Genomic DNA, 25,290 nt, shown 5'->3' with positions numbered 1-25,290 from the left:
GTGTCTGCCCGCGGCCTACTGCTAGGGCTGTAGTTGGACTGGTGTGTGTGGTTATCTTCCCTTCTCCCCAGGGCAGGAGTCACTTTGGGTTGGTGCTGGTTCCTTTTGGGACTGCCTGCCCACATCCTGCCTTATGGCCCCACTTTGGATGGATTCCTGCAACAGGCATGTTGGAGGGCAGGAGTCCACAGGAGAACATGGAGGGGTGGGGTGTGGCACAGTGCCAGCAAGTTTCCTGCCATGCTGCTGTGAGAGGGGACCTGCAGCCACCTGGGAAAACTCCTGCTGAGGCCAGCTAGGTTGGAGGGTCAGATCTGCAGAAGCCTGAGAGGGTGGGGTGCACTGTTAGCAAGCTAGGTAGAGAGTGTTGGCTCTGCGCTGGTTCCCTCAGGTGTCCGTGTATCTAGGCTGAGGGATGAGGGAGGGAAATGATGCCCCCCAGCTCCTTTGCCCTTAGATAGGTCTTCCAAATATCCCTGCTGCTCCAGCACACACTTTGAGATTAGTAAATAAATTTCCTTCCTGTATACCCCTTACATTTTTCAAACCACCACTTCTGTGCTATATCTCAGTGGGGTTATTTGTTGTGCTGTCTCTTTAAGTGTGGGGACAGTTTCCTATTTCCATCTGCCTCTCCCAGAGCAGAGTCCTCTGATTTATGAAGTTCCAGATGCTAAGCCCCACGGATTGTAGGAACTTCCAAGGCAGGCCCCTCTGGTTTTCATAAGCAAATGTTAATGGGGATTCGTTTTCCTGTGCCTGGGATGACTGGCTCAGGGTGTGCTCTTCTCCCCTCTCTGCGTCCCTGGTATCCCTTCTCTCCCTGGACAGTTCTGGGTCTGTTTGGCTCCCTAGAACATCTCCAATTTTCCTGTCCTCCTCAGTGTGGCCTCTTGTCCACATTTAGCTGTGGAGAGTCTGTTCTGCTTGTCTTCAGGTCGTTTTCTGAGTTATTTACACTGATGTGGGTGTTACCTAGGTATTTCCATTGGACAAGGTGAACCCAGGATCTTTCTACTCTGCCATCTTCCCTGGAAGTCCTGTATTTTAACTCTTAACAGTTACTACTTAATTACTTTTCAAAAGGTTATAAGAAATCACACCTCTCCCAGCAGTATGTAAGATTGCTCCATTCCTACATCTTTACCATCCCTGACTGTTATCATTCTTTAATTTTTCTTATCCTGGAATTTAATAAACAATACCCCGTTGTTGCCTTACTCTGCATTTCCTTGCTCACTAGTGAGGTTGAGTCTGTTGTCCCAAATGTCTATTAAGCATTTGGATTTCCTCTTATTAACTGCCTATGTGCATTCTGTGCCTGGTTTTTCTCTTCTTTTTTTTTTTTTTTCTTAAATTTTATTTTTAAGTAATCTTTACACCCACTGTGGGGCTTGAACTCATGACCTCGAGATCAAGAGTCTCATGCTCTTCTGACTGAGCCAGCCAGGTGCCCCGTGCCTGTTTTTTCTGTTGGATTGCTTATGATTTCTTTATCAACGTAGAGAAACTTTTGTATTAGAAATTTTAAATCAGTTAAGTGGTATAGTTTGCTGTTCTTTTTTATTTTGTTAATGTGATTTTGTTTTTTGGAAATATTTTACTTTAAATTTCTATGTATTCAGATATCTCCATCTTTTTTCTTTATGCTTTTAGGTTTTCTGATTTTTGTTAGATCTCCTCTAAAAATTCTATTTTTGTTTTCACTTTTGTTTATCTTTTTCCATTAACATTAAATTTGTAACCCATTAGGAATTTGTATATAGTGTAAGTCAAGGGTCTAGTTTCCCTTTTCTGGTAGCTTGAAAACTGTCATTTAAACATATATACTTATTGGGCCTCAAAATTAACCTGTATGCATTAATTTTATATAATTTATCACTAAATCAAAGGTTAAAAATTGAATATACAACCCCTTCAAAAAAAGACCAAATTCCACAGGCTTATATGAATTTGTGATTTGTGATGCTGAATGTTTTATTTCTCTGTGATAGAAGAACAGAACAAAAACTTTTTTTTTTCTTCCAGTTCTGTACTACTACTTGGACCAGGATCAAATAAATTTTCTCGTATTGTATTGTTTTGTGTCCCTTCCATCTCTGTTCATCTAGAGCAGGGGTTGAAAATTTATTTTCTGTAAAGACCTGGATAATAAATATCTTAGGCTTTGGTGGGCCATTTTGTCTTTGTCACCACTACTCAACTGTGCCATTATAGTGCAAATGCAGCTATAGACAACATGAAAAGGAACCATTCTGTCTTCCAATAAAACTTTAATAAAAAGAAAAGAAAAAATAGGGACAAGCCACATTTGGCCCATAGGCTGAAGTTTGCCAATTTTTGATCTAATGCATTACTACCACGTTTTCTTTTCTCTTCTCTTCTCTTTCTTTCTTTCTTTCTTTCTTTCTTTCTTTCTTTCTTTCTTTCTTTCTTTCTTTCTCTTTCTTTCTTTTTCCTCCTTTCTTCTCTTTTCTTTTTTCTTTTCTTTCTCTCTTTTTTTCTTTTGTCTTTTTTATCCCCCTTCCAAGAGTCTAAGCCAGTGATCTTGTAGAAGATCTGCTTACTTTCTGGATATCTTCTATTCTTTGTGTGTCATTTAACTTATCTTTTTATTCCTGTGTTCCCTATAAAATGAAAATTAAGTCTAGAGATTTTATTTGTTTCAGATTAAACTTTTTTTTTCAATTTGTATGTGAAGTTCTTAGCAGAAATTTTGCTGAAGGGGAAGAAGGAAAAATTTTTTTAGGTTATAGAGTTTTGTGGATTGATACCAGAATTATTAAGGGATCCAGCATCAGTGAAAGATTGGCCAGAACACTAGGAATAATAGAAAATATCCCTGGGTACTGGAGACAAAGAGGTTTTTAGTTTTCATGAAGCCATTCCTATCTATTGATCATTCATTAATGGACACATTGCACTCAGAGTATTCAGTCTGATTGGCTACTGAAATTCGGGAATTTAAAAACTTAATTAAATACCTCTTTATTCTCTCCTAAATGAAGCACATTTTAAAACTTTGGAAGATTTCTGAATTGGCTTTGTTTTGTTTTTCTTTATAGGATCAGCTTTAAACACAACTTTTGTTGTCATAAGTCAGAAAAACAGATGGCTTAGGCAGTGACTTCCTAATTCATTATTAAAATGTTCAGTTTTATGACATCTCAAAAAGGTTCATTTGATCTTTTTTTTAATTAGGTAAAATGTGCCACCATCAGTTTTTTTTCTAAATGGTTTTCTATTCTTTAGATGGCAACCATTATTTCTATACACATCTTGTCTGAGTAGTATTCTTTTTAAATGCTGTGCATAGGTTCTATAATAATTTTAACTGGTCTACACCTAGGTTAGACAAGTAAAGACTTCTATCTAAAGTTTTGTTTTGTTTGTTTTTTGTTTTTGTTTTTTTAATTTTGTAGCCTCTTCCAGTCACAGACTTTAGGTAAACCTGAGGTAGGAAAAATGACATCAGAATAATTCCACTGATCATTGATAATTAAGGCCTTTCATCTGTGCTGTTCAGAGAGCTACAAGAACAGTGTCTCATAATTCTCAAATGACTCTCTGAAGTGGGCAGGGAAATACTATTACCCTAACTTATAGATGTAGGTTGTGGTCTTTAAAAGGTTAGAGAGGTGTTTCACATAGAGTTAAAAGCAAAAGTAGGGAAGAATTTCAAAAACTGTTTCTTCATCTTTTCTAGACCACTCTAAGTCCACAATTGCTCTTTTCAGAATTATAAGGATTATTGTAATGTGTTTGAAATTTTTCTAGTCAAAAGATAAAAATATGAAATGAAAATTTCAGTTTGTTCTGGTTAGTGCATTTCATGCTCAACTAAACATTTCTACTGGGTGCTTACTGAATAGTTAATGATGATGTTCCCTCTTATCAAAGATACCTAAGACTTTACAGAGAACAGTGGACACATTGTCATTTATTATGTATCACCTAAATGTTTTCCGTATTAATAACATTTTGTTCTTAAATGTTCCCTAGTACTAGAGAATATACCAAGCATCCAAAACCAATTTGGGGTGCAGGTTATTAATATTATTAACTTTTAAAAAATATTTTATTTATTTATTTGAGAGAGAGAGTGAGTGGGGAGGAGTGGCAGAGGGAGAGGGAGAAGCAGGCTCCCCGCCGAGCAAGAAGCCCGACGTGAGGCTTGATCCCAGAACCCTGCGATCATGACCTGAGCCGAAGGCAGACGCTTAACCAACTGAGCCACCCAGGTGCCCCAATATTATTAACTTTTGAATAGAGATGTTCTACATAGGAATGTGTTACTATTATTTCAGACATATTTCTTTCTCTTCTTTCCTGTTTGAGTCAGTAACATCACTGTCATACTTTTAATCCAGGCTGAAAATATCCATGATCTTCATTACGTTTCTCTTCCTCACCTCCAGTCCATTTGGTTACCTGGTCCTATATATCTACAGTACTTTGCGTACCCATCTATCATTCATTCTATGGCCACTGCCCTAGATCAGGTCCTCTTCTCCTGGTCTCTAATCTTTTGCTTTTCTAGTCTTTCATACTGCTTCCCGAAATACACATCTGACCATTTAACTCTTCTTGAATGGCTTCTATCACCTGAAGTCCTAAAGCTTTATTATGAAATCTTATCTTGATTGTATCCCCTCCTGACACTCCTTCCATTAGTCTAGACTTTTGAACTTTATATAAACACTCTTTGTACTGTTTTTGTACATGTACTGTTCCTCTACTCAGAAATATCCCTTCCCCTCTTTCTTTCTGTAAAAATCCTAGTTCAGATGCCATTTCCTTCATGAATCTCTTTAATTCTTCCAGTGAGGCTTAATATCCCTTTTGTATATATATTTATAATACCTGGGCTAAACCTTTCTGTTATATCAGTGACATTTTATTCTGAATTATAGTTCTTTTTTTTTTAAAGATTTTATTTATTTATTCATGAATTGTAGTTCATTGTGTATACACATCTCTTCTAGTTTACCACGACCTTATTATGGGTGGAAACTGTATATAGAACACAGTCACACCTTAATAACTTTGTATGTAGTAGTCTTTGCTTTCAACTTTTAATTGAATTCTATAATCCACTGAGCAGATCAATTGAGCATTTTCACGAATTGATTCATCTTTATACTACCCCTAAAAAATTATTAGAAAAAATAATTTTGTTTCATAGCTGGTAAAAGCTTAGGAAAAAGTTGCCGTCTTTGTACATGTTCCCTGAAATCAATAGTGTAGACAGAAATGGAATCTTCTATTCCTATAAACATTCGAAAAGAGTAAAATTTTATAGTTATATGTGTTCTACCTGTCTTTTCTATGAAATTGTTGTAGGACATAAATAAAGATTGACAGAATTCAAAACATCACTTAGTTTTTTCCATTCTTACATCCTTCCCACCGGCCATTTCTTTATCATTTAGAATTGCCTATGTACCAGGCACAATTCTAGATGCTAGAGATACATCACAGTCTAGGTTTAGGAAACAGTCATGTAAAGAAAGCAAATATATACAATATAGTAGTAAATTAAGAGTTGTACAAAATGGTAATAGTGCTAATGCTATTTCTATGATTGTCAGAATCTGGGCTAATGGCTTGCTTTGAGTTTAAATTTATCTTTAAATCCTTGCTTGTGTATCACTTCCCTTGCCTGTGCTAAATTTGGTTAGGGTTTGTATTTTGGGCTCTAAATTACATGGTGATGTATAAATATTAAATCTAAATAGAATTTATTAAACTTAAATATAATTTTTTGAAATACATGTGTGATTCATGCTAAATAATATGTGAGCTCCTAGAAAAATCATGTGAACATCAAATTCTTAAATTTTTTTATTAAAGATTATTTATTTATTTGAGAGAAAGAGTGCAGAGAGAGGGAGAGGGAGAAGCCCTGCTGAGCAGAGAGCCAGATGTGGGTCTCTATCCCAGGACCCTGAGATCATGACCTGAGCCGAAGGTCAGGTTGCTTAATTGACTTGAGCCACCCAGGTGCCCCAAGAATATACATTTTTTTTTAATTTTGGTTTTTTTCAGCATTAAAGGATAATTTTTAGAAGACTGATGACAAGGGTTCCTGAATGGTGCCATCAGCTAGGCGTCTGACTCCTGGTTTCGGCTCAGGTTGTGATCTCCAGGTCACGGGATCAAGTCCGGCATCTGGCTCTGCGGTCAGCACGGAGTCTGCTTGGGGTTTCTTTCTATGCCCTCAGCCTTCCCCTCCTCAAATAAGTAAATAAATCTTAAAAAAAAAAAAAGATAAAAGACTGATGAAAACCTTTAGAAGATAGTCATTTTTCACTGTGTGACAGTAAATACATATGGTAGTTTGCTTGAATGTAGGTACACACATATACATACATACACACACATCATAGTCAGATGAACAGTTTGTTTCCATTGAGTACCAGTTAATTGTATGTATTTGCTAATCTTTTTTTTTTTTTAGTAGTTTGTATTTTTTTTCCAGTTCTATTGAGAAGTAATGTGTTCGCTAATCTTAAAACAGCCATCACATCTATTTGGCTGTAAAAGTTCTCTATGCTCTATCTAGCATAGCTTATTTTTTGCTGTAGCAAAGTATGTCTGTCATTACCCGGCCTACCCTGCCAATTGACCTAAGATAAGCTACTTTCCCAACAGTCCTTGCTGTATGAGCAGTAAATTATTGCCAGCTTCTCAGTCTTACCCACTGGCCCAGCTAATTAGATCAGAGGGAATGATGAACAAGGGTAGCCTACCATTCACAGGCTAAACAGGTATTTGTGACATGATTTGGTTTGACAGGCTCTGGTCAGGCAGAGATAATAGTTTTGGGGTGAAATAGATTCTCCTTAGGATTTTCAACTTATTGATGTAGGGAAGCTGCTTAATGGTGTTAAGCACTGTAACTGAGAGGTCACATAGAGCTTGCATTAGGGTAGTATTTAGTGGCCATCTGTATCCTGCAAGAGTTTTCTGAGAAGGAGAAGAGAAGAGAACTGATGGACAGAGGCAGACACTGTGTATGGAATATCCACATGAGTGTGAATGAGAGTTTGTGTGTATGTAAGAGAAAGGCACATATGTGATAGAGTAACAACAGTTCTTGATGGTTTCCTAGGCCCTGAGAAGCCCAGTGTCCTCTTCACCCTCCTACAGGCCTACTGTGCTCATTCCCAACTCTGTGCATTTGCTTAAGTTAGTCTCCCTACTTTTTGTCTTTCTCCCCACTTCAGGCCATCCTGAATATTGCCACCAGGTTAGTGTTCCTTAAAATCTGCTTTGATCATATTTCTCTGGCCAAAAATCATTAATGTTTCCCACATTACCTTCATAATAAAGTTTAAGTTCCTTATCAATATGCATGTGGCCTTTCTCAAGTGTGCCTTATAGAATATTTTGTCTGAAAGAACAAAGTACATTTAATACATTTGGTATTTTAAAGATTTATTTGTTTGTTTATTTATTTATTTTAGAGAGCGGGGAGCAGAGAGAGAGAATCTCAGGCAGACTCCCTGCTGAGCGCAGTGCCACATGGAGGACTCGATCCCATGACTCTGAGATCAGGACCTGAACTGAAATCAAGAGTCAGAGGCTTAACTGACTAAGCCACCCAGGTGCCCCAATACATTTGGTATTTTAGTATCCCAGCTGTTGGTGAGAGTCAGTAGCTCTGTTCTCCTGACCATTTGTCTTCAGGAATTTTATTGAGAGTATCAATTGGACTAAAAGCCCCAGAATCATTTGTTGCAGAAGAAAACAGGAATGGCTCTGAGGTTGAAATAAGAGCTACTGGAGGCATGTCTTTACATTTTGAATATAGATAGTGGTGCGTTCTGGGGCTTGTGCCTGGTGGAAGACTTTTATGAGACCAGACTTGTCAATCCAGCTTCTTGCCCACTGATAGGCAATCTGATGAAAGCTCTATCTGATGATTAACCTGACAATATTGCCGAACTGTCCAGTAACCTTTTCTTTGAGTTTTAAATTCTAAATGTTTTTATAGATCAGAAAGAAATAGCCCTTTAGAGACAATTTAATTTTTTTTTTTTGAAAGCTTTGACCACCACAATGCCAAGGGAGTTGATTTATAGTGTGGTTGGTTAAATTGGCATTCATTTGGGAATTTTTCAGAACTCCCAAGTTTCATGGGTCAACATCCAGCCTCATCCTCTATTTTGAAAAAGATGGGAAGAACAGCAACATATAACTCTTGGCAAGATAGGAAATGCTGTGATCCTCCTCCTCGTAATGGCTCCTCATTCTCTATAGACTTTCTCTTTTAAAGATTATCCATAAAAATCCTCGCTCTCTGCTCTAAAATTCAGTGTCTTGTACGGTTTTTTCCCATCTGTGTCCTATTCCTTCTCTAAAGGAATTCTGCAGCCAAACTAGCCTGTACGTTCTCCTTCCTCCCCTCAACGTGCCGGGCATATTTCTACCTCAGTATTTTTGCACATGTTTGCCTAGCCTGAAATATCCTCTTTACTATCTCTAGTTTGCAAGGTCCAATGTAATATTTATTTCCTTAAATCAGAATAATGGTAAATTATATATCAGCACTAATAAGTACTTTTTAAGTAAATGATCTACCTCTTCACTGGCAGAAGAAATCTGCACTATGAATTTATAGTAAGCTCTAGGTGACTGGGCATTTTGCAAATAAAATTTCAGGGGTAACACACAAAAATGTAGTTTTTGGAATCTTTTGAAATAACAGAGATCCATCAACACTAGGCCCACTTATCTACAAACAACAGGCTGGAGCTGAGAAATGGTTATCCCCCTTTTTTTTTTTTAAAGATTTTATTTGGGGCGCCTATGTGGCTCAGTCATTAAGTGTCTGCCTTTAAGCTGGTGGCTACAGAGATACCCAAGGAAAATGAAAGACTAGTTTTCCAAGAGAAAAGAGATTATCAAGGTCCTTGATGGTCTGTGTTTTAACAGCTAAGAGAAGTAACTTCATATTTACTTTCTACCTTGTAATTAATAATAATCAGTGAGAATAACTCATAAAGTAAGGGTATTTAATCATGGGTTAGGATGCCAGGAAATGAAATACCCTTAAATTTTGTTATTATTTGTTGGCTCAGAGGAGGGAGTAATCACTAAGAAGAGCTGTCTGAGCCCTGATACCACTTTTTAGGATCCATTTCCTCCACAGGGTGAGCGCTTTGGAATAATAGAATGGGAGCAAAGATTTCAAAACAGCTAATAGATAGGAGAAGGAATTCATATTGGTCTCAAATGTAGTTATTCCTGTCTCTTTTCTCATCTGAGTCTTCCTATAAACATTTTGATTAGGCAGTAATAGTTGGTAATTGTCCAATGTTTTAAGTATTTTCAAGTTCTGGGGCGCCTGGGTGGCTCAGTCGTTAAGTGTCTGCCTTCGGCTCAGGTCATGATCCTGGGGTCCTGGGATCAAGGCCTGCGTTGGGCTCCCTGCTCAACGAGAAGCCTGCTTCTCCCTCTCCACCACTTGTGTTCCCTCTCTCGCTGTGTCTCTGTCAAATAAATAAATAAAATCTTTAAAAATAAATAAATATTTTGAAGTTCTTTTTTTATAGTGTCTCATTTAAATTCTAAAAAGCCCTACAAAGTGGGATAGAATAGATGAAGAAAGTCAGACTCTAGGAGTTTAAGTGAATTACCCAAGTTCATGTGAATATTATTTGATAGAATTGGAGGTAGATCCCACATCTTCAGATTTCTTGGCTTGTGTTTGTAATTTTATACTGTCTTGGTCTTCATTATCTTCCTAAGAAAAATCTCATCCTGCTTTTGTATGTGCTACCAAATGACAGAGGCAATGACGCTAAGCCCATAGCAAGGAGACAATAATGTAAGAATTGAATTTTGAAACTGGGTCAACCTCTATCTGTAATTTATTCAGTCTTCTTTAACTCTTTGAATAAACTACCTGCAAGGTGACTAAAGTTTCTTCATTATGCCAAAAGTTCTGTTTTACATCATTACTGCAGATCAGAAATACTGATCTTTATGACCTACTGAAATTGACTTTTAAATTGTTTTAATATTGTCTTTTTTGTGTTTAGAATGTGAGCTTCTTAAGGGTAAAAACTCTTGGCTTGTTTGCCACTGAACCCTCAGTATTTAGAATTATATATCTGGCCAGTATAATACACTCAATTAAGTATTTGATACCTAATTTGCTGGTTTAGTGTTTTATGATCCTCCATCGAGGACCTGCTGTCCCAAATCAAATGTTGGTTGCTTTCTGACATTCACTTTCTCTGTTAGGTCCAATAGGGGTGGTCAGTCCTGTGACAGGAGTGTGAACATTGACCTAGAGCTGCTTGGAGTTGAAGCAATTATGTTTATGTGGTAAAAGTCTCTGAGTCAGGTGGCAAATAGGTTTAATCTTTGTATACCTTTTTCTCTCAGTGCCGCTTGTACTTTAGCCCTTTGTAGTCATCAATACTTTCAAGTCCCTTTAGTTCAGAGGTGTCATGTGTCGAGGTCAGTCTATACCATGAAGTGGGAGAAGTTGGGAAGTGTTGCTTTTTAGATTGTAGTCAGAGTTTAAGATTCTAGACTTCCTAAGACGTTTCTGTGGTGAGAGTTCTGTGTTAATGTAGTTGAGGGAAATACACAGACATGTTTGAACCAGTGCATCTGCAAGTCTGCTATACCCAAGAACAGAAAGCACACAAAAGTCCAGATTCTAAAAGGTTAAGAAGGGCTTACTGTTTAGCCCCAAGACTTTGCCAGTTTCTTCATGGTTGAACCTGGCCTTTTCTGATTCCTAGTATTTGAATCCATTGGGTGGTCTTGTTGAATAAAGACCTCTATTAAGAAGGGAAGAGAGGACAAATAGCATGCCTGATTCTTGCAGGGAGAAAAAGACTTTTGAAAGAGCACAAAGCTCTCAGGATGTTAAGTAATACTGTAAAAACATGCAGGAGTTGATTTACTGTTTGGGGCTTGTCATAGCCTGAAGCAGTTGGTGCTGTTCCCCAATATAAGAACTTTTTTGTTTCTCTAGGACATTGTCAGGCCCCAGGAGTCTTTCACATGATTGCTTGTCACTGTTAAGAGCCAAGTGCCTGTTTTGAAGAAAACAGAGCTGGTAGTTCAAGTGTTTAGCAGAACTCCTTATTATTAAGTGCCAGGTGACAGGATGTGTGTAACAGGATAGAAAGAGAAACTAATATTTATTGGAAGTCTCTTTCACACTAGACACAGTGGTGGGTGCTTGCATATGTGCTATCTTATTTAGTCTTTATAACAGTCCTATGAGATAGGTATTGTTTTTCCATTTTCTAGATTTGGAAACCAAGACTTCAGAAAACTTAAATGACTTTCCCAAGGTCACACAGCTAATAACTGAACTAGATCTAAATCCAAATTGTCTCTCAAACCAGTAATTTTTCCCCCATAATACTTCTTTGGGTTCCATGGGTAATAATAGAGCTCACTTCCTGATTTTCCTATACAGGGAGAGGGAAACACTATAAAATGGCAAAATTTACGTGCATTTACATATTCCTTTCTAACCCTAACCTTCAAAATGTTTTAAATATAGTGAACTTTTAAACATAATACTGACATCTCACAAGTGATACAGTGGAGGAGATGAGAGGTGTTTTTCTCCCCCAATTAAAGATGATTGCAAAAGGATATGTGATTTCTTGGAAATTTCCAGTGGAGTCATTATGTCCTAAGGAAAAGAGGCTACTAGTGACTTTCAGGGTATATAGCATCTTCACTGTCATATGTTTAGATTTAAGCTCTAGCTGAGAATTCCTACTTTTAATCTAAGTATTAAGTTTTATTTTTAATCTAAGTATTTCTTGGAGGCTGACTCAAGACTTACGACAGAATTATTAGAAGTTCTTAATGCTCACATTATAGAATTTTTACTTTTCATTAATGAAGATAAAATAAAGGCTTTGCATTAGAATTTTTCTCTTTTTCAGAGTTTAGATGTAAACTCTTATTCAGCACACTGATGAGAGTATAATTTTCTATTTGCTTTACTGGAGGCCACTTCCGTGGGACACGGGAATTTTCTTGTTTGTTTCACTTTATTTTCTTTACCCTCAGGGATCATTTGACTTTCATTTGAAGTTCTAATTGATGGAAGAGGGAAAAACAGAAAAATGATGGAACACTGAAGTTAATAACAGAAAAACACGAATTAAATTAGATTCTAAATCTCAAAAATGAGTTTGTACTTCTGTACTTAGAAGAATTGGTGCAGTTGTTATAATCCTTTTTTGTTTTGTTTTGTTTTGTTTTGTTTTAACCTCTGGCATAGAGTAGTGATTTAGCATAAACAGAATAATTTTATTGGTGCTTTCTAAGAGAGAGTGTGGAGGATGAGATTATCGTACTTAAACAGTAGATTGGGAATTCTGTGCATACCAGCTCCCTTGCCCTCTTGCATGGGCAAGGGATTTATGGAAATGAAGTATGAATGGCATCTTAACTGTGGACTTCCTGATTTTTTCAGTGTTATTGTTGAATATTAAAATAAACTCTCAATTTGACTTTAAGAAAATTACTTGATTTGGGTATTCTCCTCTTCTTTCTTAGGATTGACAGTGGTGGATTGACAGGAAGGACAGAGTTTGCACCTGAGCTCCTTACTCGGTTTTTAGTCAGAGTACTCATTATCAACCCCCTAAACTAGTTCATGTTCTTGGCAGCTCTAGCCTGGAGTCTTCATGTTCAGTGCCTTTGTCATACTCTTCCACACCACTTCAGGGGCCTGTGTCATGGTGGGAGCTCAGCAGGGAGGAACATGCTCTATGTGGTACTTCGGGTAGTCTTCCCCTAGCCAGTGCTTGTGTACTGCTTGGGCTAGTGCAGGCGGCAGCAGGGTATCTGGAGGCAGCCTTTAGGAGCATCCAGACAGCCGAGATGCTGCCGCCAGTTTCAGGCTGGCACTGATGTACCTTGGCCAGACTAGATTGCTAAAGGCAGCGTGTACTTTAGAGTACAGTACTTTTTCTCTTTGGGAAAGTAAATAGAGATGCTGCTTAATCAATTTTATTTCATTGTTGCTGAGTATAAGATAATGTGGTAAAATTGAGAGAGGTGTAAGATAGTTTTACACCCACCCCAAAACTGTGTTAAATTGCTTTAGATGCATTATCTCATTAAATCTTCACAACAATCTTAACAATTAAATCTGTTAAAATCACTGTTTTACAGGGTAAAACTAGCCAGCCACACGGCTAGAAAGTGGTATTTTGATTTACATTTGAATTTAAGTTTGTATGACTTCAAAGGCCATGTCCACTAATTGTTGGCGGTAGGTTCTTTGTAAATAGATAGGCATTCCCTCACACATAGAATCTCATCATGAGGAAACACCAGACAAGCCCAAATTGACATTCTGTAAAATAACTAGCTTGTACTCTTCAAAAATGTCAGGATCAAGAAACATAAGAAAGGCTGATTGAGAAACTATTCCAGATTAAAGGAGACTCAAGATGCATGACATCTAAATGCAGCCAATGTGTGATTGTGAATTTGATTTGGGAACAGGAAAAAAACTTTATAAAGGGCACTATTGGGGCATCTGCTAAAACTTGAATATAGACTGGGTTAGACAGTAGCATTTATCATTATCATATAACCATGGTTATGTAAGAAAATGCCCTTGTCTTCTTTTTTTTAGATTTTATTTAATTTATTTATTTATTTTGGAGAGAGCCAGCACGAGCTGAGGGAGGGGCAGAAACGGAGGGAGAGAGAGAAGCTCAAGCGACTCCGCACTGAGCACAAAGCCCCATTCGGGGCTTGATCTCATATCCCTGAGATCATGACCTGAGCTGAAACCAAGAGTCAGACGCTCAACTGACTGAGCTACCCAGGTGCCCTGAAAATGCCCTTGTCTTTAGGAAATATGCACTAAAGTTTTAGGAATAAAAGGGAATGACATCCCCTACTTACTCTCAAGTAGTTGTGAGAGAGACAGAGAATCATAAAGTGAATGTGGCGAAATGTAAGCGGTTGAACAAATGGTGAATCTGGGGAAAGAGTATAAGAGAGTCATATTTTTGCCAAATTTTTTGTATACTTGAAATGCCTTGTGATACAGGAAACAAAGACAAAAGAAAAAATTAAATTTCCTTACTGTCTACAGCCCATTGACAAGTCCTTGAAACAGGTAGAGTGACCTTCCTCTGGGAACTCAGCTGCCTTGATGTTGACACTTTTACTAGAGGCAAAAAGCAATCTTAGCTTAACATTATCCCAACCTCCAGGATCCTGTAAGTCTTCTTTAACATATACAAATTCCTTTGGAAACTTCCTTTATCTCTACCCCCCAAGATACATGTTAGCAATCATCCTTCAAGCATATGGTCCACTGATACACATCTGAAAGTTCTCATGACTGAGGATTTCTAGACAGTAATAAATGACCTTTTTCCTAACAATAGCTAGCCCCCTCAAGGTCCTAGAAACCTTGCCTCCAAAATTCCTTCGGGACTTATGCTATCCCTAACCCCCTCCCAACTTGAAAGCATATAATCAGTCATCCATCACAACCCCAGTACAGCTCTGTCTGCCTTGTAGGTCCTGTCCCCATGCTTTAATAAAACCACCTTTTTGTACTGAAGACATCTCAAGAATTCTTTCTTGACTGTTTGCTCCAAACCCCAACATTTCTACATCACCTTACATTTTACAAATGTGACTAAAGTGCTTCAGAAACCAGGAATCCCAGTGAAGGCATCACAGCCAGCAGTTAGGTACCATATTCTTCTATTCATGCTTCCTCTGTTGGCAAAGAACTTGCCAAACCAAGTTGAGGAAATAAACATGGACTGTTATTTCATAGAGGAAATATATGTCATACTGTCAAAATATTTTTCTTATACTTCCATTGGGGACATACCTCACTTTTCTTCAAAACAGTTATTTGCTTTTAACTAATGTTTTTGTCTCATTTCTTTTGACCTACTTTTGATAGTTCGTATTTCTGGTTCGTTTAGACATAATCTTGGATAGAGTGGCAAATGTATTCTTTCTAATGAAAGGATAGACTGTGAAGTAGAGTAAGCATTATTTACTTTTACTAATCATTTAGTTTATTTTTATTTATAACAGTGTATATGCTGCCTACACCATCTTTCTGTTTTAGATGATTATCATCAAGCCTTGATTATGTATGAGTGAACTATGCTATTTTGGACATTATCAAGGGCTGTCTCTCCCTTCACACCACCCAGTGCTATTTGCTCTTGGCTTGGCCAGAGAATAGCTATAGGCCAAATATGAAGGATGTTAAAAGTTTGAATTTGTAATTTAATATACTTACATTTTTTTCAGTACTTTTTCACTCTTTTTTAATGTGAGATATAATTGACATATTTCAGGCATACAACATAAAATGATCATATTTATCTTTTTGCATTCCATAAGTACCTATATATGTTGATGTGATTTTTTTTTTCAAGATGAATAATATGGTGTTCTTGGGTTGCAAGGCAGAACTGAGAATTCCTTCTGATTATAGATGGAAAGAACCCAGGTTTAAGCAGGTATTTCGTTTCTACTAACTGTGATTTGGGAGAAGTCTTAAGAAGTTCCACACAGGGGCATCTGAGAGGCTCAGTCAGTTAAGCAACCGACTTGATCTCAACTCAGGTCTTGATCTCAGCTCAGGTCTTGATCTCAGGGTCCTGAGTTCAAGCCCTGCATTGGGCTCCATGCTGGGCATGGAGCCTACTTAAAAAAAAAAAAAAGTTCCACATTTTAGTCAATTGACTAAGGTAAACATTGCTTCTACCATTCCTGGTGATGGGGACTAGTAGCTGTACATAAAACTGAATGCCCTTGCCCCACCCCACCTGCCTCCCCCCCACAGAGAGAGAGGGAATAAAAGGCCATCTTGCCTCAGAATAAGAACTTAGTCTCTTTATAATATGATTCTCTGCCCGAATGCACATATTAATTCAACTCTGCTGCCATCCCATTACACTTAACGAAATGCTAGAAATCTTTCATGGCAGCTAGGATGTACTCATTGTCTATCCAGATGTTTTTACAGGCCACTTTAGATTGACTTTGGGTTATCATACTGTCAACACTCAGGTTTCCTTTGAGTCTTTGCTAAAGTTAACTGAATCATAGAATAACTTTCACAGGAGGGTACTTAGTGACTATTAATGATGGTGTTTATCTTATATACGAATGTGAGCCAGGATTGCAAAATGGTTAAGTGCTCAGACTCTGAAGCCAGACAGACCTGGGTTTAAAACTGGCTCTGCCACTTACTACTTGTGTGGCCTTAATAAACAAGTTGCTCATCTTTCCTTACTTTCCTTATCTGTAAAATGGGATAAAATTATCCTCACCAATGTGAAATGATGCATGTAAAGCACTTAGCATGTAATGTGTGACATTTTATATACATTCAATAAATGTTAGCCATTGATAGTTACCATAGCTATTAATATTATCATTAGTATAATTTCTGTATCCCCCTGAATTTGCTACGTTTTCAGATTTGTTGCCTTTTCCTGCAATTTCTTCTACTCCTGTCTTCCAGAGTAATTTCTTTTCAATTATGGCATTTCACTTTTTAGGCATTTCACTTTTCCCCAGAGTCCAGAGGTGATCCTTTCAATCTCCTCAAACTTTTCTATTTCCTCTACTGCTTCCAGAGTCAACTGAATAAATGATGACTGAGTAAGAAACCATTTCTTTGCCAGTTAGGACCTGACTACCTGTTCTGTCTTTTGCAAAGGACTGAACTCTGATCTCTAGTTTCTAGAACTCTGGGGCAATTTTAAGAAAATGGGGCCTTTCTTTCTTTTCCTCCACACATTGGACCAGAAGTATATCAAAGCCCATAAAATCCATTGCATCATCTGAAGAAGTCTTCTTGCTGGATATAGCTGAAAAGATCTGGATCAGATGGAGAAGATCTGTCACTTCCATAGTTCTTCCAAGTACCTTAACTCTGGCTTGGTTTCTTCCTAGTTAATAGGACTGTTCTAAGGATCACATGAGGTCATTCATGCAAAAGGGCTTTCTAAACTGTGAAGCACTGTGTTAGTGTGAGGGATGATTGTTGTATATGAACAAAGGCCCCAGCAACCTAAGTGATATCAGAATCCAACCCTAGGTAATAAAGATGCAATCTCCTCTTTTCCTGCCACTTCAGAAGTTTGCACTAAATTATTTGAGCTAAAAAGGCTAGTAACTAACTTCATGCAGTGACTACACATCCTTTCTTCTTCTCTCATCTCCATATTCTCTCACAGAATGGTGTGCCAGATTCTGAGTCAATCTTCAGGCCTGGATTTTGGGTCACAGCATGGTGGGCAAAGTCTTCATAGGATCTGGGAATGAGGATTAGCAAAGATTTCTTTTGTACCATTTTCCATTCCCCTTCCTGGCAGCTTTTATCCTGTCAGCCCCCACAGATTAAATGACATTTCAAAATTGAGTTCAGTGAGGATGAAGCCAGATGAGGTTTCTGCCAAACTGGGCTGGCAGACCTGAGTAATCAGCAGATAGCGTGCGTGCATGTGTGTGTGTGTGTGTGTTTTTCTGGAATATTAGAAATTTTTTTCTGTACAATAAGAACAGCAAGCCTAGAATTATGTGTGAGATCATCATCATTATCATCAACCACAAACACATAATGCTTGATAAACACAACCCTCTAAGCTTTTGTGATTACTATGGACTGAATTGTGTCCCCTGCCAATTCATATTAAAGTCCCAACCCCCAGTGCCTTAGAATGTAACTGTATTTAGAGTTTGTTGGAAACCCAACAATATTAATCACCCTTCCCCACAGCCTTGAACCCCCCCAAAATTTATTCAAAACTTTCTCCCCAAATCAGCATTTTCTGAATTTGAAAGGCCTCCTACCCTTAGTCATTTCATCCTTTGCCCCCTTTACATAGTTTTATTTGCTTTCTCAAGAGAAAAGGGAAGTGCTTACTTTTTAACTATGTCTATTTCTGCTTACTTGTGCTGTCATGAATGACTTAAACCACATTGAGACAGTTGGGACATAGATAGATGGTGCTGTTGGCAGAGCAACTTAATGATCCCTCTAGTTGGAGAAAATCTGCAGTCCCAGAATGGATTTGATTAGTTTCACTTCTGTCTTCCTCCCCTGCCAAAGAGTTTGTCATTCATTGCTGCACTCTGGTCTTTTTAATGGATGTATTAAGGTATTTCCCCCATCTTAATCTGTAGATTATCAAGAACCCCTTAGAAAGCAAGTGCCATTGCATACTTTGTTTCTGCCTGCCTAATGGTATTACCCAAACAAGCAACTCTGGTTGAGTTTTATTTTGTTCTGTTTTTAATCTTCTTTCTTCCTTTCATGTAAATATATTTAATTTGATTGTCAAAGTTGTTTGCAGATGAGTTTTCTCTGGAATGTATCTCATTAGGAATGATGAGGGGGCCCCAATTTGAACTTCAGACAAATATTAGCAATACTTTCTCATGTGTTAAGAGTTTGGTCAATTTGTTTTCTCTAAGATTTAAGTGAAATTTCTTTCTCCTTCAGTATGATGTGCATTTTCACTTGTTTACCAGTTGTTCCTGTGGTTCTCTGTCCATTGTTACATGGGAACTAGTTCTACTTAGCCAAAAGCCAGTATGATTTCTTGCAAATCAAACCAGAGCACCTAAAAATAGTTTTTCTATCCAAATATTTTTTCACCAAAAGTTTTTCAAAATACAGAAAATCTTAACAGCTAAAAATTAAGTCCTGCTGAAAATAAAAAAGTTATAAAATGAACTGGGGCACAATGTTTTGAAAAAGGTAGAAATCAGCCAATGATCTCGTTGTATTGAGCTTTTAGTGTTTATATAACTCAGCTTCATTTTATTTTCTTTTGTTGTGTGTTTTTAAAACAGTCTTTGCAGGGGCACCTGGGTGGCTCAGTCGTTAAGCATCTGCCTTTGGCTCAAGTCATGATCCCAGGGTCCTGGGATCGAGCCCCACATTGGGCTCTCTGCTCAGCAGGAAGCCTGCATCTCCCTCTCCCACTCCTCCTGCTTATGTTCCCTCTCTCGCTGTCTCTCTCTCTGTCAAACAAATAAATAAAATCTTAAAAAAATAAAATAAAATAGTCTTTGCTAAAGTCCTGGTGCTTATGTAAATCAGTGCAAAAACCTGTATCTCTAATTAGTTTCCATTCTACTCTGTTAAATGTACAGTAGTCAGCCTTGAAAGTGTCTAAATTCAGAGTCAGATGTGGGTATTATCAAGCAATGGATTGAATCAAAGAGCTGGGAATTCTGGCCTTCACATAACTGGGGCTAGTCTCCAGGTTTGTTTTTTTCTAGTGGTAAAATGGAGATCAATGGTACTTCTACTGTTCATTATATATACTGACCTGTAATGGGGAGCAGAGTATGTCATGTTGCTTTGAAATCTCTAAAGGAAAAAGAATGGTGATAGTCCTGGTTTAGCAGTACATAATTCAGCCAAGGAAAGAACCACTCATTGCAAGGTCAGACTATTTTCTTCCTTTCAGAAACAAGTCGGGGTTGCCTGGGCCAAAATACATGTTCCTTTTGACCACACATTGGCAGGACAGGCATGTCTAGTTTTCTCCTAAATCATAGCTCTAGATTTTTTTCAGCTAAGAACTCTTAAGCCAAAACAATTGCATGGTCCTGTTCTTGACATTTTCTGTCTTTTTAGTAATTCAGATAACTTTGAATGGACAGTGTTCTTGGAATCTCATTGCCTTGTTGGTTCACAGGTCCTGAGCCTGCAGATGAAAATGAAAGCACAGCAGCAGAAGGATATGTATGTGTTTCTGTGTGTGTAAATTCAACTTTGGTTCATTGAGGATTATCTTACTAATGCCCCCTTTATAAAGTTCCCTAGGTTTTCCTGGTGCCTAGCAACCTTGGTGATCAGGTGGTTAGAAAGGCATAGAGAATATGGGTCAGTGATCTGAGTAATTTAAGATACCACACCTATGGATCTGTGTATCTAATATGGGTTACAGGGTAAGGAGAAGGATTTGCCTTTGGTATTTTCCTACTTCTTTTGTGTTTTGTGCCCTACCTATACACCCTCCCCTCCCCTAGTCCCTCTTAATGCTAGGCATCCTGAGTTTAAAGGCAGGCTACTTGGGTTCATTCTTCCTGGCAGAAAATAAATCTTATGATTTAAGTAATAGAAAGGTGTTAATGACTCTTTGTATTACTTCTCCTTGAGAGTATTTATGTTCTGAGGACATTATCAAGGCTGAGAACAGTAGTCCTCGTTACAAAAGGAAGGGAAATATCTGGAAATAAGATCTTTCTGACATGAATAGACATTTTTCAAAGAAGACATACAGATGGCCAACAGACACATGAAAAGATACTCAACATCACTAATCATCAAGAAAATGCAAATCAAAACCACAATGAGCTATCACTTCACACCTATCAGAATGGCTATAATAAAAAAGACAAGAGGGGGCACCTGGCTGGCTTAGTCAGTAGAGCATGGGACTCTTAATCTCAGGGTCATGACTTAGGCCCCATGTTGGGCATGGAGCCTCCTTTGAAAGAAAGAGAGAGAGAGAGAAAGAAAGAAACAAAGAAAGAAAGAAAGCAAGACAAGAAATAAGTGTTGGCAAGGATGTGGAGAAAAAGGAACCCATGTACACTGTTGGTGGGAATGTAAATTGGTGCAACCACTATGGAAAACAGTATCAAGCTTCCTGAAAAAATTAAAAATAATTTAATAAGACCATATGACCCAGTATTTCCACTTCTGGATATTTACCCAAAGAAAGCAAAAACACTAATGCAAAAAGATCTGTGCACTCCTATGTTCGTTGCAGCATTATTTGCAATAAACCAAGATTTGGAAGCAACCTAAGTATCTGTAGATAGATGAATGGATAAAGAAGATGACACACACCTGATATATATACATCAAATATTACTCAGCCATAAAAAAGAATGAAATCTTGCCATTTGCCATTTGCAATAATGTGGATCAACCTAGAGAGTGTTATGCTAAGTGAATCAAGTCAGATAGAGAAGACAAATACTGTATGATTTCAATTGTATGTGGAATCTGAAAAAACAAAATAAAGCAGAAACAGACTCATAAATATAGAGAACAAACTGGTGTTTTCTGGGGTGTTGGGGATTGGCAAAATAAGTGAAGGGGATTAGGAGGTACAGAATTCCAGCTATAGAATAAGTAAGTCATGGGATATAAAGTACAGCATAGGGAATATACTCAATAATATTATAATAACATTGTATGGTGTTTGATGGTGAGCATTTCATTATGTATATAAATGTCAAATTACAATGTTGTATGCCTGAAACTTAAATAATATTGTATGTCAACCATACTTCAATTTAAAAATAAATAAATAAATTGGGAAAAAAGATCTTTCTGGCTTGAATTGCACTATATGGGTATGATTTTCAAAAGTTGTCATATGAAGGTACAATTGAAGTTCCTCCTAATAGCTCTAATCTCCTTGTCTATAAAACTTTTTATGGAGTTGCTATGATTTAGTCAGAATAACCAGTTTAAATTTCACTTCATTTTTCCATCTTGGGGTGGAAATAGTTAAAAGATGGACCAAGGTAGGAGACCTAGATTTCGTCTGGTCTCAGGAATTCAGCTGAATAGGGATCAAACCATTCTGAACACCTACGAACTCAACAGGAGATCGAAGAGGAGAGTAGCAACAACTCTCTGAACAGAGAAGCGACCACTTACTGGAAGACAGAATGACAAGACGAAAAAAATCACCTCAGCAAAAAGAACAAGAGGTAGTACCGTCAGCCAGGGACCTACTCAATACAGACATTAGTATGATGTCGGACCTAGAGTTCAGAATCATGACTTTAAAGATACTAGCTGGGCTTGAAAAAAGCGTGGAAGTTATTAGAGAAACCCTTTCTGGAGAAATAAAAGAACTAAAATCTAACCAAGTCGAAATCAAAAAGGCTATTGATGAGGTGCAATCAAAAATGGGGGCACTAACTGCTAGGATAAATGAGGCGGAAGAGAGAATCAATGATACAGAAGACCAAATGATGGAAAATAAAGAGGCTGAGAAAAAGAGAGATAAACAACTACAGGATCACGAGGGCAAAATTCGAGAGATAAGCGATATGATAAGACTAAACGACATTAGAATAATTGGGATCCCAGAAGAAGAAAGAGAGAGAGGGGCAGAAGGTATATTGGAGCAAATAATAGCAGAGAACTTCCCTAATGTGAGGAAGGAAACAGGCATCAAAATCCAGGAGGCACAGAGGACCCCTCTCAAAATCAATAAAAATAGGTCAACACCCCGACATCTAATAGTAAAACTTACGAGTCTCAGAGACAAAGAGAAAATCCTGAAAGCAGCTCGGGAGAAGAGATATGTAACCTACAATGGTAGAAATATTAGATTGGCAACAGACCTATCCACAGAGACCTGGCAGGCCAGAAAGGACTGGCAAGATACCTTTAGAGCACTAAACGAGAAAAATAGGCAGCCAAGAATACTATATCCAGCTAGGCTCTCATTGAAAATAGAAGGAGAGAGAAAAAGCTTCCAGGACCAACAAAAACTAAAGGAATTTGCAAACACGAAACCAGCCCTCCAAGAAATATTGAAAGGGGTCCTCTAAGCAAAGAGAGAGCCTAAAAGCAGCATAGATCAGAAAGGAACACAGACAATATACAGTACCAGTCACCTTACAGGCAATACAATGGCACTAAATTCATACCTTTCAATAGTTACCCTGAACGTAAATGGGCTAAATGCCCCAATCAAAAGACACAGGCTATCAGACTGGATTAAAAAACAAGACCCATCAATATACTGTCTGCAAGAGACTCATTTTAGACCCAAAGACACCCCCAGATTGAAAGTGAGGGGGTGGAAAACCATTTACCATGCTTAGGGACACCAAAAGAAAGCTGGGGTGGCAATCCTTATATCAGACAAATTAGATTTTAAAACGAAGACTGTAATAAGAGATGAGGAAGGACACTGTATCCTACTTAAAGGGTCTATCCAACAAGAAGATCTAACAATTGTAAATATCTATGCCCCTAACATGTGAGCAGCCAATGATATGAGGCAATTAATAACAAAAGCGAAGAAACACATTGACAACAATACAATAATAGTGGGGGACTTTAACACCCCCCTCACTGAAATGGACAGATCATCTAAGCAAAAGATCAACAAGGAAATAAAGACTTTAAATGACACACTGGACCAAATGGACTTCACAGACATATTCAGAACATTCCATCCCAAAGCAACGGAATACACATTCTTCTCTAGTGCCCATGGAACATTCTCCAGAATTGATCACATCCTAGGTCACAAATCAGGTCTCAAAAGATTGGGTACCAAAAGATTGGGATTATTCCCTGCATATTTTCAGACCACAACGCTTTGAAACTAGAACTCAATCACAAGAGGAAAGTTGGAAAGAACTCAAATACGTGGAGGCTAAAGAGCATCCTACTAAAGAATGAATGGGTCAACCAGGAAATTAAAAAAGAATTAAAAAAAATTCATGGAAACCAATGAAAATGAAAACACAACTGTTCAAAATCTTTGGGATACAGCAAAGGCAGTCCTGAGAGGAAAGTATATAGCAATACAAGCCTTTCTCAAGAAACAAGAAAGGTCTCAAATACACAACCTAACCCTACACCTAAAGGAGCTGGAGACAGAACAGCAAATAAAGCCTAAACCCAGCAGGAGAAGAGAAATAATAAAGATCACAGCAGAAATCAATGAACTAGAAACCAAAAGAACAGTAGAACAGATCAACGAAACTAGGAGCTGGTTCTTTGAAAGAATTAACAAGATTGATAAACCCCTGGCCAGACTCATCCAAAAGAAAAGAGAAATGACCCAAATCAACAAAATCATGAATGAAAGAGGAGAGATCACAACCAACACCAAAGAAATACAAACAATTATAAGAACATATTATGAGCAACTCTATGCCAGCAAATTAGATAACCTGGAAGAAATGGGTGCATTCCTAGAGATGTATCAGCTACCAAAATTGAACAGGAAGAAATAGAAAACCTGAACAGACCTATAGCCACTAAGGAAATTGAAGCAGTCATCAAAAATCTCCCAAGAAACAAAAGCCCAGGGCCAGATGGCTTCCCAGGGGAATTCTATCAGACATTTAAAGAAGAATTAATACCTAGTCTCCTGAAACTGTTCCAAAAGATAGAAATGGAAGGAGAACTTCCAAACTCATTTTATGAGGCCAGCATTACCTTGATCCCAAAACCAGACAAAGACCCCATCAAAAAGGAGAATTACAGACCAATATCCTTGATGAACATGGATGCAAAAATTCTCACCAAAATACTAGCCAATAGGATCCAACAGTCCATTAAAAGGATTATTCAACACGACCAAGTGGGATTTATCCCTGGGCTGCAAGGATGGTTCAACATCCACAAATCAATCAACATGATACAACACATTAACAAAAGAAAGAACAAAAATCATATGATCTTCTCAATAGATGCAGAAAAAGCATTTGACAAAGTACAGCATTCTTTCTTGATCAAAACTCTTCAGAGTATAGGGATAGAGGGTACATACCTCAATATCATAAAAGCCATCTATGAAAAACCTACAGCGAATATCACTCTCAAAAGCTCTCAGCTTTTCCCCTAAGGTCAGTAACGTGGCAGGGATGTCCACTATCACCACTGCTATTCAACATAGTATTAAAAGTCCTAGCCACAGCAATCAGACAACAAAAAGAAATCAAAGGCATCCAAATCGGCAAAGAGGAAGTCAAACTCTCACTCTTTGCAGATGATATGATACTGTATGTGGAAAACCCAAAAGACTCCACCCCAAAACTGCTAGAACTCATACAGGAATTCAGTAAAGTAGCAGGATATAAAATCAATGTACAGAAATCAGTGGCATTCCTATACACCAACAACAAGACAGAAGAGAGACAAATCAAGGAGTCGATCCCATTTACAATTGCACCCAAAACCATAAGATACCTAGGAATAAATTTAACCAAAGAGGCAAGGGATCTGTACTCAGAAAACTATAAAATACTCATGAAAGAAATTGAGGAAGACACAAAGAAATGGAAAAATGTTCCATGCTCATGGATTGGGAGAACCAACATTGTGAAGATGTCAGTGCTACCTAGAACAATCTACACATTCAATGCAATCCCCATCAAAATACCATCCACTTTTTTCAAAGAAATGGAACAAATAATCCTAAAATTTGTATGGAGCCAGAAGAGACCCCGAATAGCCAGAGGAATATTGAAAAAGAAAAGCAAAGCTGGCGGCATCAC

General features: G+C 37.8%; 1 protein-coding gene across 4 annotated transcripts in view; it reads left to right on the top strand.

Annotated features, from left to right (window-relative positions):
• The window catches only part of COMMD1 (copper metabolism domain containing 1), a 200,196-nt gene that overhangs the window by 160,767 nt on the left and 14,139 nt on the right, over positions 1-25,290 (top strand). Inside the window, exon 3 of one of the 4 annotated variants that reach the window (XM_073897657.1) lies at positions 7,470-7,610. The exons of 1 other annotated variant lie outside the window; for it this stretch is intronic. In XM_073897657.1, coding sequence (XP_073753758.1) covers positions 7,470-7,601 — 132 coding nt within the window. In that variant the 3' untranslated portion in view covers positions 7,602-7,610. Of the gene's footprint in view, positions 1-6,048; positions 6,250-7,469; positions 7,611-19,715; positions 19,763-25,290 lie in introns of those variants that run through there. 2 more of the 4 variants (XM_073897658.1, XM_073897659.1) reach the window with 2 other exon arrangements.

Source organism: Callorhinus ursinus, unplaced genomic scaffold (assembly GCF_003265705.2).
Source record: "Callorhinus ursinus isolate GAN/ISIS: 27379988/994484 unplaced genomic scaffold, GSC_fseal_2.0 scaffold10, whole genome shotgun sequence".
NCBI classification, from domain to species: domain Eukaryota; kingdom Metazoa; phylum Chordata; class Mammalia; order Carnivora; family Otariidae; genus Callorhinus; species Callorhinus ursinus.
Note: the sequence above shows the minus strand (reverse complement) of the source record. Positions and strands in the feature narration are given on the sequence as shown.